General features: G+C 33.6%; 1 protein-coding gene across 8 annotated transcripts in view; it reads left to right on the top strand.

Annotated features, from left to right (window-relative positions):
• LOC137810174 (uncharacterized) overlaps window positions 1-11,317 on the top strand; it is a 17,523-nt gene extending 6,206 nt beyond the window's left edge. For 3 of the 8 annotated variants that reach the window (XM_068611347.1, XM_068611339.1, XM_068611370.1), the window contains 18 exons: window positions 864-891; window positions 985-1,107; window positions 4,520-4,631; window positions 4,774-4,811; window positions 4,950-5,003; window positions 5,082-5,150; window positions 5,287-5,403; window positions 5,536-5,604; window positions 7,261-7,340; window positions 7,604-7,732; window positions 7,999-8,266; window positions 8,623-8,712; window positions 8,805-8,972; window positions 9,281-9,408; window positions 9,497-9,629; window positions 10,214-10,338; window positions 10,444-10,614; window positions 11,084-11,317. In XM_068611347.1, the coding sequence (XP_068467448.1) occupies window positions 864-891; window positions 985-1,107; window positions 4,520-4,631; window positions 4,774-4,811; window positions 4,950-5,003; window positions 5,082-5,150; window positions 5,287-5,403; window positions 5,536-5,604; window positions 7,261-7,340; window positions 7,604-7,732; window positions 7,999-8,266; window positions 8,623-8,712; window positions 8,805-8,972; window positions 9,281-9,408; window positions 9,497-9,629; window positions 10,214-10,338; window positions 10,444-10,614; window positions 11,084-11,123 (1,942 nt within the window). In that variant the 3' untranslated portion in view covers window positions 11,124-11,317. Of the gene's footprint in view, window positions 1-863; window positions 892-984; window positions 1,112-3,378; window positions 3,525-4,519; window positions 4,632-4,773; window positions 4,812-4,949; window positions 5,004-5,081; window positions 5,151-5,286; window positions 5,404-5,535; window positions 5,605-7,260; window positions 7,341-7,603; window positions 7,733-7,998; window positions 8,267-8,619; window positions 8,713-8,804; window positions 8,973-9,280; window positions 9,409-9,496; window positions 9,630-10,213; window positions 10,339-10,443; window positions 10,615-11,083 lie in introns of those variants that run through there. The other 5 variants (XM_068611332.1, XM_068611325.1, XM_068611362.1 and 2 more) reach the window with 3 other exon arrangements.
• Window positions 11,318-11,524: the final 207 nt, after the last annotated feature.

The following is an 11,524-nucleotide window of genomic DNA, read 5'->3' as shown; positions in this document are numbered from 1 at the left end:
AGGGACTGTCTCCTCTTCTTCTGGGCTCCTTTTATAACTTTTGAGAAATAAATGGAAAAACTTCTATCCTTTTTGCCTTAGTTGAACTTTGGTTCCTTGGCCAAAGTTTTCATGATCATTTAGAAGATGGGAGTAAAGCACCACCAAATCAAGTTCAACACTGGAGAACAATTTATTTTCAACTTTGTGCTCTACTTTGACAATCAATACAACCCAATATTTTAAGCACTCTTAGGTCATTCAAACCTGTAATTCCTTTTGGAAAATGATGGGGAACAACAACAATGATGACAATTAACGAGGTAGCAAATACAGAGTTGTCCCAAGATCGGGAGCTCTGATACTAACTTGAACTATGTACGAAAAGAAAGAATTCTTTTATCGATAACAATGACACCAATTACATTCTCATAATCTCTATTTTGTAATAATGAAAACCTTTAAAATAAGGAAATAAAAATATTTTGAACTGAATAGGAGGATTCTAAAGATATTTTCATTTTTTCCTAATTATTATGGAGATATTGAAAATATTTTTTATCTTAATAATATACTATTTACAGCACCATGCTTCCTAGATAGGTGTTTTTGGATGTATTTAAGGTTGTTTTAGGTTTGGTTATGGCTTGGCCTTGGCTAGGGGATGCGTGTGAGGTTAGCCTAGGTTGGTTTGAGGGAAGTAGAACACATTGTAGCTAACTAAGTTGAGTTCTCATATTTGTTAAGTAAACTTAGATTTTGTCTCTTGGTAGAATGTTGTGATTCTTGTCTACATTTTATTGCCTTGTTGATCTCAAAATTCTAATGTAATTATTGCCTAGTGTAACTTTATAACATTTTTTTTTCTCTTTAATTCTTTGCAGAGAGGATGAAATAGAGGACATTCAAAAGGTACAACACATTCTTATTACTACTACTTTACAATGTGCATCTTTTACCAAATATTTAATGTTATTTGTTCAATAATTTCAATTTTTTTTTCAGGAAATTTCTGTTCTGTCACAATGTCGATCTGCATACATTACTGAGTATTATGGTTCCTTTCTTAATCAAACTAAACTTTGGATAATAATGGAATACATGGCTGGAGGCTCTGTTGCTGATCTAGTAGGTTACTTCTATTGACTTGCTTCTATATCTTTAATGCTTGGAAATGATGATGATCTTCTTTAGAAGTTGCCTCCATTAATAGAACATCCCTTGCATGTCTTTGAATATTTTCATGTGTTGCATTCCTAAAGCACAATTGTTGAGTAGAAAATGTGGTTGCATATATTCATATTTACATGTAAATATGGTAATCAAAATTGTGAGCCAACTCCTAAATTTTCACTAGGTTATGTTTCTGCAACCAACAAATGGGTTAATGTTTTTGGAGTAAACTTGTTCAAACTTGAGTAAAATCCGGTCTTTCAGTTTGGGTATTAATTTCCTGGTTCTCTCTTCTTTCATATGTTCCATATATGTGTGGAGTGACACAATACCTTCTTACTCTTTGTGTGGAGCTTCTAGATATTATAATGTCATCCACATAAATTAGTAAATAAACTATATTGTTTTGATAACAATAGATTAATACTAAAGTAAGGTGGTCTTAAGTCTCTCTAACTAGGCTTAAGGAGCTTGCTTGAGATTGTAAATGGCTTTGTGAAGCTTGCAAACCAAGGAAGCATCTCATGCTTCAATTTTTGGAGGTTGAGACATGTAAACAACGATGCTCAGGCCTTGACCATCTTCCAAGTCTCATTCTTCTGCACCAAATCTCTCTCCATGTATTGTTAGAATCTAATTGTGGCCCTAAGCACAAATAATTACCTCATGAAGCATCATTGTCCATCAAAACTTACCACCTTCGAACTTATCAAATGTGGCAAACAAGTGTCTTAAGGACTCATGTGAAAGGAGCACCCAAAATCTAGGACCCACCTATTAGACGATAGTTGTCTTAAGACGATGGTCAACACTTGATTATCATTAGGCGACTCCACCTTCTGGACTATAGTTGTCTGTCACTTGATCCTATTTTCCAATGTTGGACAATCCCTCTGAGGCTCTAACTAGCAATACCTACACACATCTTTTGGATCAACCTTCAGCTTTTTTGACTTGTTGATCTTGAAGACCACCAACCTTGAAAACAATGCATCTTTAACACTCTCAAATTCAGAGATGAAACTTTCTTGTATAGAGACTAGACTTTACCTCTTCAAGCGTAATGTAGTCCTTTTCTACACTCAACAAACTCACAAAGTTCTCATAGGACAGTGGGAAAGAAGCCAACAAAGCCATTGTGGCGTCTTCATGTTTTATCTTGATGTCTATGTCTTGGTGCAACATCAAGATTGAATTAAGTTCATAAAGATAAGCCTTGATTGGCATACCCTTTTTCATACAGAGCCCAAAAACCTCCTCCTCAACCAAAGCATTTTGTAAATGGACTTTGGCATGAATAACTTCTTCAACATTAGTCACAACAATGCTGAGTTATTCTCCTCTACAACCTATAAAGAGCCTGATCTAACAATGACAAAAGGATCATCGAATAAGCCTTTTCCTCCATCTGCTCTAGAACATATCTATGTATGTGTGATGTGCTTCTGGAGAGCGGTGCCCACACCCATTACTCCTTAAGCAAGGCTCTCATTTGATTCTCGAAAAGTTGAAACTATTCTTCCCATTGAATGTGATGCACATCTTCTTGCAAGAACTTATCACAAATGTGGAACAAGATTAAAAAGAAGCTCTAATACTAGTTTGTTATGTGCCTAAAGCTGAAATGAGATCAAAGAACAACGACATAAACAATGCTATATTGATTGCTAATCACACCAACTGGAGATCCAAAACAAAGAACACAAAAAAGCAAAATAAAAATGAGTAATCGTCTCATTTATTATCCAAATAAGCATTACAATCTGTACTTTGTTGTGTATTGTACTATGAGTAGGTGTATAGGGCTACAAAATGGTTATGTTAGTAAGAAGTACACAACGACAACTAACTAGCGTAACATAACACGTAGTTGGTTCACGAGATGACATAACATGAGTCATCAAACAACCTTACTATCGACAATGTCTATAACTATTAGAAGACCCTACTAGCAGACAATATCTACAACCACTAGACATTACATCCTATAGAAGGTTTGGCACAACAAGATCAATATAACAAGTTTTCACTCTCACTAAAACAAATACTAAGATACAAAGTCTATGTCCATAAAAGCTTAAGAAAGATAGAAGATGTAGTAGTTGATGTTGTTTGTCTTCGTCTTCGTTATGTGTTTATAGTTGCTCAAAGTTTGACTGTTTGTAGAGCAATCTTCCCATTGAGGATATCATTGTTATTCTGATATTGTTCTTCAACGTTGTGCAGAATTACTTGATTTAACTTGATTAAACACACTTGCATCTTCTTATGGAAGGTCATGTTTCTTTTTTGTATCTATGCTGTGTAAAATTGGAAACAATGTGCAATACAAAATATCACAGTATATTTATAATCCTTTTTGGCATTGCGTGGTAAGTGTTCTCATTTGATTGGTATAAATTCTTTCTATATTTTATGTATAGAATCATTGCAAATAATCACTCAAATATTATCAGTTAAAATATAGAAGGTTTGTGCATTGGACGCCGTATTTTAGTGATTGAATTAAAAAAAAATATGCGATTACCGTTAAATATTGATTTATGAATATAAACAATAATGGATTCCTTTACTGTCAACAGTATAAACGTTAGACTGTTTAAATGTTTATAACATTTAGACAGTTTTGTTAATGCGCAAGGATTTATTTCTTCCTTTTAACATAAATGTAAGAATGTTAATAATAGGAAAGAGTCAATTTAATGCTTAAATACATTTATTATCATCAAAACTTCTTAAGACAACGGTCGTCTAAAGCTCCTAAGCAGTATTAGATTATCTGGGTCTTAACCGAGAATGATAGTGCAATGTAGCTTGTATTGGAGTAACTGGTGGAGGAGGCGGTGGAAAATGCTGCCATGCGGAAGCCATGAGAAAGGAAGGGAGGATTGATGTGCTCTTCATACCATATTGAATAATAGAAAAAGAGTAAAATGATTTATTTGAAAATATACAAAAGACAGTGAAACTCCAGTACAGTGAGTATATGTATACAAGAGCAGAGGATCATCACTAACTGAAAGCTGTTCAGTTTTACCCAACTATCAAACTTCTAAGTGACAACTGTTAGATGTAACAAACTAACAAATAGAAACTTAGAAAACTAGATATTTCAAGGTCAGAGGAAAGTGTATCTAACATTACTGGATCTAATCATAACTAAAAGTAGGACCGTTGGGTATTTGGGATTACATTATTACACTCTACATCAATCTCAAAGTATTATTCAAAGTCTTTATTTAGCTGATTTTCCAATATTATTCAATGTCTTTATTTTTCTGATTTTCCTTCTCTTAAACACTCTAATCCCGTTTTTTTTTCGTTTTTATTTGCTAATTTCCAATATTGCTATATGGTGCTTTTGCAGCTGCAATCAGGTCCCCCACTTGATGAAATGTCAATTGCTTGCATTCTACGGGATTTACTTCATGCAATTGATTACCTACATACTGAAGGAAAAATTCATAGAGACATTAAAGGTATCAACAGTGACACTCTTTTCCTTGTTTATACTGCACTTTGAAGCTACTTTCCCTCTTCCATATTTGGAAATTTTATAATCATGGACTTCAATTTTTTTATTAGCTCTGTAATTCAAAGAATTTGATGTCAATTTTGCAGCTGCAAACATTTTATTAACTGAGAATGGTGATGTAAAGGTATCTCTTATTCTGGAGGCTATAATTTCCAAGTTTTTTTAAGGCAAAATGACTTAATGAAGGATAGATAAAATAACTTGAGACGGGGGCTAACATGCATTCCAATATGAATTTCTATGTGTTTTGACTTTGTTTCAGGTTGCTGATTTTGGTGTTTCTGCACAGTTAACTAGAACCATATCAAGGAGAAAGGTCAACTTATTTAATTAATGCTAATGTTATTCAGTGGAATTTTTTTGACTGGATATGCTAATTGTTTTATAACTGCAGACCTTTGTAGGAACACCATTTTGGATGGCACCCGAGGTTATTCAAAATTCAGAAGGATATAATGAAAAGGTTACCTTATAGTTCCAACAAAAATCATTTATTGTGTTTTCTGAGTCCATCCTACCATAGTTCTTTTTATTCTCTTTCCTTTTTTGTTTTTGTCTTTATCCCAGACAAAACATCACTCTGTATCTTGTTTATACAGGCAGATATCTGGTCTCTGGGGATTACTGCAATAGAGATGGCAAAAGGGGAGCCTCCCCTTGCGGATCTTCATCCAATGAGAGTGCTTTTCATCATACCTCGAGAGAATCCACCACAAGTTCTGTGTTTTATTGTATTATTAGATTTATGGACCTTTCAAGTTACTAAGTATTTTTAGTTAATAAAGTTTTCCTGATGGAAATGATTTTCGTCAGTTAAAAGAGTTAACAACTAATAATATTTTGTGCAGCTAGATGAACATTTTTCTCGCTATATGAAAGAATTTGTTTCATTGTGCTTGAAGAAGGTTCCTGTTGAGGCAAGTATCTATGCTTTACTTGCTTATAAATATTGGAATACATGTCTTTTAAGTTTGTGCCCTAAATTAGTATGTTGTTCACTTGAACTATGTAAGAAAATAAAGAATTATTTATTGAGAACAATTGAACCAACCCTGAAGTTGGTAAATGAATATAAGTCCTTCCCAACTTGCCTACAAGATCCTGGAATCTGTCGTGAGGAAGCCCTTTAGTGAAAATGTCTTTTATCTGAAGTCCTGTAGGGATTTTGTTAGCACATCTCCAAGTTGATCATTGGATCCGAAAACTCTACATATTTCTTTGGAAAACAACTTTTCCCGAACAAAATGACAATCGACTTCTATGTGTTTAGTCCTCTCATGGAATACTAGATTGGAAGTAATGTGGAGAGCAACTTGTTTATCACAATACATCTTTCATTTCCAAACCTCTCGAAAATCTAATTCTTGGAGGAACTATTTTACCCATACAAGCAAACAAGTGAGAGATGTCATTGCCCTATACTCAACCTCAATGGTTGATCAAACATTGTTTCTTGCTTTTCCAAGAGATAATATTTTCTCCAACGAAAACACTATCCTGTCGTAGAGCATCTATCTATAGAAGAATCTACCTAATCAAAATCACAATATCCAAAGATTTGGGTATTCCTTTTATCTTCATTAAGTAGACCTTGCCTTGGAGCCTTTTTGAGGTACCTTAGAATATGAATGACTGGAGTCTAATGATCAATAAAATGATTTTGCATGAATTGACTTACAACACTAACTACAAAAGACAAATCTGATCTAGTAATTGTACCACAAATATAAGCTTAGGGATGGCAATGCGGGCTGCACCCCTCCCGCACTTGGCCTGCAAATGCGGGTTGATTTTATTAGCTCGTCCCGTATAAGAAATATATATTTTTTAAACTAATGATTTATTTTTTTAAGTTTTGAATAAATTTAATTCTTTTTCTTATTTAGATGAATTAGGTAAATGGTCTCACAGTATTATACACATGTGTAATAAGATATGAGTAAAAATTTGTGTTTGGATTGTTCAGATTACACAATTCATAATACACATTTGTAAAAAAGAATTTGAATGTGAGGCTGCATGAAGAAATTATGGGGGTACAAAGAAATTTTTAGATTTTTAAGATATGTGGGTTCGGTGGCCTAGTTTGCCCCGCCCCGCTCTTGGCTTGCTTGGGCTGAGTTATACGGGACTGGCTTAAGCGAACCAACGGGTTGGAATAGACAATCACACCACTATGTAGAAAAATAAGTAATTATTCTATTGATAACAATCATATCACTTACATTCTCATCATTTCTATTTGTAATAATAATCAAATCCTTTAAAATAAAGAAATAAAAATATGCTGAAATGAATTGGAGGATTTCAAAGATATTTTTTTCTAATTACTATGGAGATATTGGGAATATTTTTATCTTGATAATATGTTATTTACAACAGGTTGGAAATTGTATTTATTTATCTAGATTTGTCCTATTGAAAGTTGTATCTTTCAACGTGGTTCAAATATATACTACTTTCTCCTAGTTGGTCGCATAGTATTCTGAAATTATATTGGAATGGATAACTCTGGTTCTTTTTGTCCGTATCTTCCTTAACTTCTCCCCTGTTTAATGACACTTTAATTCCAGAGGCCAAGTGCTAAAGAGCTTCTTAGACATCGTTTCATTCGGAATGCCAGGAAGAGTCCTAAGCTATTGGAGAGAATACGGTATTAATTATTACTTGCAAACATGCTATATTTTGTGTACTTTTTACCCTTTTGTCTGCGTAGTTTTTCTCCTCTTTTCTTCTTTTTCCTTTTTATTTGGTAATTATTAGTAAGTTTTATTTGAATTCAAAGGATGTGATGTTTTAACTGACTATTGAAACCCTGTTGCTGATACACTTTGAACACTTTGCATGACCAGAAAATAAGAAAAATCCAATTATTCCCCAGCTTGTGATTGTCACGACTTCGTGTTTTCATGACAGGGAGCGTCCAAAGTTCCAAATAAAGGAAGATGAGGCAACACCTAGAAATGCCCCAAGGGGGATGGGGGAGGCATCTGATACTATTAAGGTTGCGAAAGATTTAAGGGGTGATGACACTAATCAGCCTAGGTAGGTTACAAGTGTTAAGTTATTGCTTTTTGTTTTACACAGTGAATTTTCTAATAGACATTATAAATGGGGGAAGAGTGATAGGAGAGATGCAGAGTTGTTGTTATTGTGAATTGAGAACTGGCTCTTTGAGAAAGGTGAAATCCTTTGTGAAGGGGAAACCCTTGGAGGAGAAATTTCTCTCCTATTTCTTGTTATTTTCATACTATCCAATAGTTTTAATTTTTCTTTTCAATTCTTGATTCCTAACACTATCTAATATGCAGTGGCCAAGGTAAAACCCTGAAAAGTTCTGGGTGGGACTTCAGCATTAGTGGATCTCAGGGTACTGGAACCTTTCGTAGTGTGTCACGACCACCTCAGTTTAGAGATAAGAAAACTGAAGTTTCAAATCATCAGCTTACCCCAAAAAAAAGTCCTGAGAGTGGCTATCATGGAGGATCTGGCAATAAAAACGAGTTGCTAGAGACTTCTTTTGGAAAAGATTTGGGAGTTCCCTACCATGATGAACATCTGGATAATCATCTTGAAGATGTAATTGACTCTCACTATGTTGGTCTTCCCTTTTCAAAGAATTTAACTTCAAATTAAATGATATATCTCCACATAAGGAATGTGAGCGCCTCTTGATTTTTTTTAAAACATTTATATATGTGATAAATGCTTAGTTGTGAGTTGTAACCAGTACAGTTTTAGATATTATGGGCTGAAGCTGATAAAAAATTATTTCTCCAATTTCCTTTGCTTATTGCAGCAATTAAAGTGTTTACAGCAGTATAATCATAAAGAACTGCATTAATTCATCAAGTATCTTGAAAATCCCATGAACTAGGTTGAACCTCATTTTATACTTGAACATATTTTGATATATTGAAGTTGCCATTTAGCAGGATGAGTTGTTTGGGAATGGATTAGGAACTGTTGTTGTTCGGTCTCCAAAAGGACTACAGTCATCACTGTTTCGTGACCAAAGCTCTCGAGTATTTTTCAAACTGATATCTTTTAATAGAAAAAATGGTTAGTTATGGTTGCTCTTCAATGCATTCACTTATTGAGAATTTTATTGTCACAGTCTAGCAGCAGCTATGCTTCTTTTGAAGATGTTTCTACTGGCGGAACTGTTGTTTTGCGTAGTCATCACGATGATTCTGATTCTCCACAGACCCCAAGGTCCCGACTGGGACATAATAGCAGAAATTCAAATGCCTCATTTGAAGATAGTGCTACAAATCTTGCTGAGGTTCTATTATTTCTTTTATCTATGCTCTGAATTTCACTTTAATGTTAATTGTGGCAAGATAATCTGTTTTTTCCTTTGCAGTATGTTGGGTACTTTTTTAGGAAACTGTATTATATTTAGTACCATTTTACATATTTTGTTCTTTACCCATACATTTTAAATACTTTTAAGTTAAGGTCCATTGGTTTCCTAAACCCCTTTTAAAGTAATTTTGTTTAATTATTTGTCATTATTTTGTATGTTAATTTATATTTTTATTACTTGGATGCTTATCTTTAAAATATTTTTCTTGCTTATTTTTCTTTCAGGCAAAGGCTGCTATCCAAGGTGGATGGAGGAAAATGAATGTCCGGGATAGATTTGCACTGGGAAAACTTAACAATGATGTACAGGAAAGCAGGAGAGAACATATGTCAACCAGCTCTGATTCTTCCAGGTACATCCATTGCCATATTGCTGTTATTTTGTAAATATTGGTTATATAAAAAAAAGTGATTTTGATTTTTCAAGAAATATATTTTCAGACCATCTCGTGAATCCATTGATACACAAAAGGGGAATTCAAGATCACAGTTTGCTATCGATGATGAAGAAAGTGCCAAAATAATCTCATCCTCTGCGCCCTTATCTGTTTTGCTTATTCCTTCATTAAAAGAGGTGAATGCACGCATGGATTTTATTCTGACTGTATTATGACTTCCTCTTGTTTCAATTTAGTTTGTTATGCCACATAAACATGCTTGCACTGTGCTGATTGAAATTGGAAAAGTACAAGGCTTCTCAGTTAGAGTTGTTTCAGACATAATTTGTTATATTTTAAAAAATGAACTTTAAGTCTAACTCAATCTTATAAAACTGACTTGTAAGATGAAGGTTATATCCCACTTATATATTATGAAAAGTCATTATCTCTAGTCGATGTAAAATCCTCAACACAACTTCTACTGATTCATTAGTGGAAATAAGCAAGATTATATAATGGGCCATTGACTTTTGTGAAAAAGATGATAATGATTACTATTCCAACATTTTTGTACTATTTATAGACAGTAGTGCATTCTGAAAAGAGAAGGAAAATATAGAAGATAAAGCAAAATAGCCAGCAAACATCTTAAGATGGTATCTCTGGGGTGGGTGGGTGGATTTGGCCCTGATGAATTATCTTTAGCAACTTAATTACAGCAAAGAGTAGATTTGATTCGTTATTATGAATTTTGTTATAGCATGGTGTGTTCATGTAGGCCACTGCTGAGGATCCAGAAGGGCCACTTATGCAAATTGTTATCAATGCTCTTGTAAACATGGAGAGGACAAAGCCCCAATCCTGTGACGCTCTTGTCAAAAATTTGCTTCAGCGTTTGGCAAGGTCTGCATTCTACTAACATTCATCATTGCAACATGCTAAAGGAAAATTAAATGTCCCTCTCTTATCAATCGCAATTCATAACCCCTTGAAGAACAATTTGTGCAGTTCAAAGGAATTATCATTGAAGGACCTGCAAGAACTGGCTGGTCGAATACTAAGCAAGACTAAGTCAGCTGAAGAAACCCGAAATGCAGAGACGGATCACAAGAAGAAACAAAACAAGGAACTTCATTCAAATAGCAATTTAAGCCCCCTCGCAAGATTTCTTCTCTCAAGGTTTGTGGAAGCTATCATTCACTCTCACTTATTGATATATAAAAAAAAGGAGTTGTCGAGTTGCAACTTTCATGTGTCTAAAATCCCCCACATGTTCCTGCTATGACAACTATCCATTGTGTTACAAAAGACCCATAGATATCCACAAATTTCCAAGGGTATTTGTTAATTTTTTTTCTCTGTAAAAGCTTAATTTTGAAGAGCCAAAATGAGAAAATAAATTCATGAAAAATATTTGATTGATCTAAACTTCTAATTAAAATATTAATTTTATTATTTGAATATGCAAACATTTATCTAATTTGATGGGTACTGGATATTTGTGGGTATTGATAAATGGATGTCCTTAAATATTTATTATAAGTTTCATCAGTAATATATTATGAATACTTTTGTGATCCAAAGTTAAACAGTTGTACATATATGATATGAAATGTGGTTGTGAATTATATGCTTTTTTGTTTTACAGATGGCAAGGACAAACCTCACGGGATCTAAGTTCATCATGAACGGAGTTAGAAGTTTATTTTTTGTGTGAAGCTTTTGTTTCTACGTTATTCTGATTAATGTACATATGCAGTTATCATTATATTTTGTTGTTATTTTCTTTATAAAAAAAATTCTCAGAATAGTGACACCTTGTTGTATAACAAAATTGTACCATCTTACAATGTTTCTATTTACTAACGGTTTTATCTTTGCATTTTGAGAGGCTCTTCCAACTAATCACCATCTACTTCTGAATTGTTTATATGTGGTGCTTTTATTTTTAATATTTTAGCCTGTTTTTATTTTTATTTTTTAGCCTGTTTTTCATTTAACATCGAGAGACTAAGTTGGCCAAAAAATTATCGAGGGACTAAAATTGTTCAACAAAACTTTGTATTAAAAGTGAATTTTTGTATAGATG

The sequence above is a fragment of the Phaseolus vulgaris genome, chromosome 11, assembly GCF_000499845.2.
Source record: "Phaseolus vulgaris cultivar G19833 chromosome 11, P. vulgaris v2.0, whole genome shotgun sequence".
NCBI classification, from domain to species: domain Eukaryota; kingdom Viridiplantae; phylum Streptophyta; class Magnoliopsida; order Fabales; family Fabaceae; genus Phaseolus; species Phaseolus vulgaris.
Note: the sequence above shows the minus strand (reverse complement) of the source record. Positions and strands in the feature narration are given on the sequence as shown.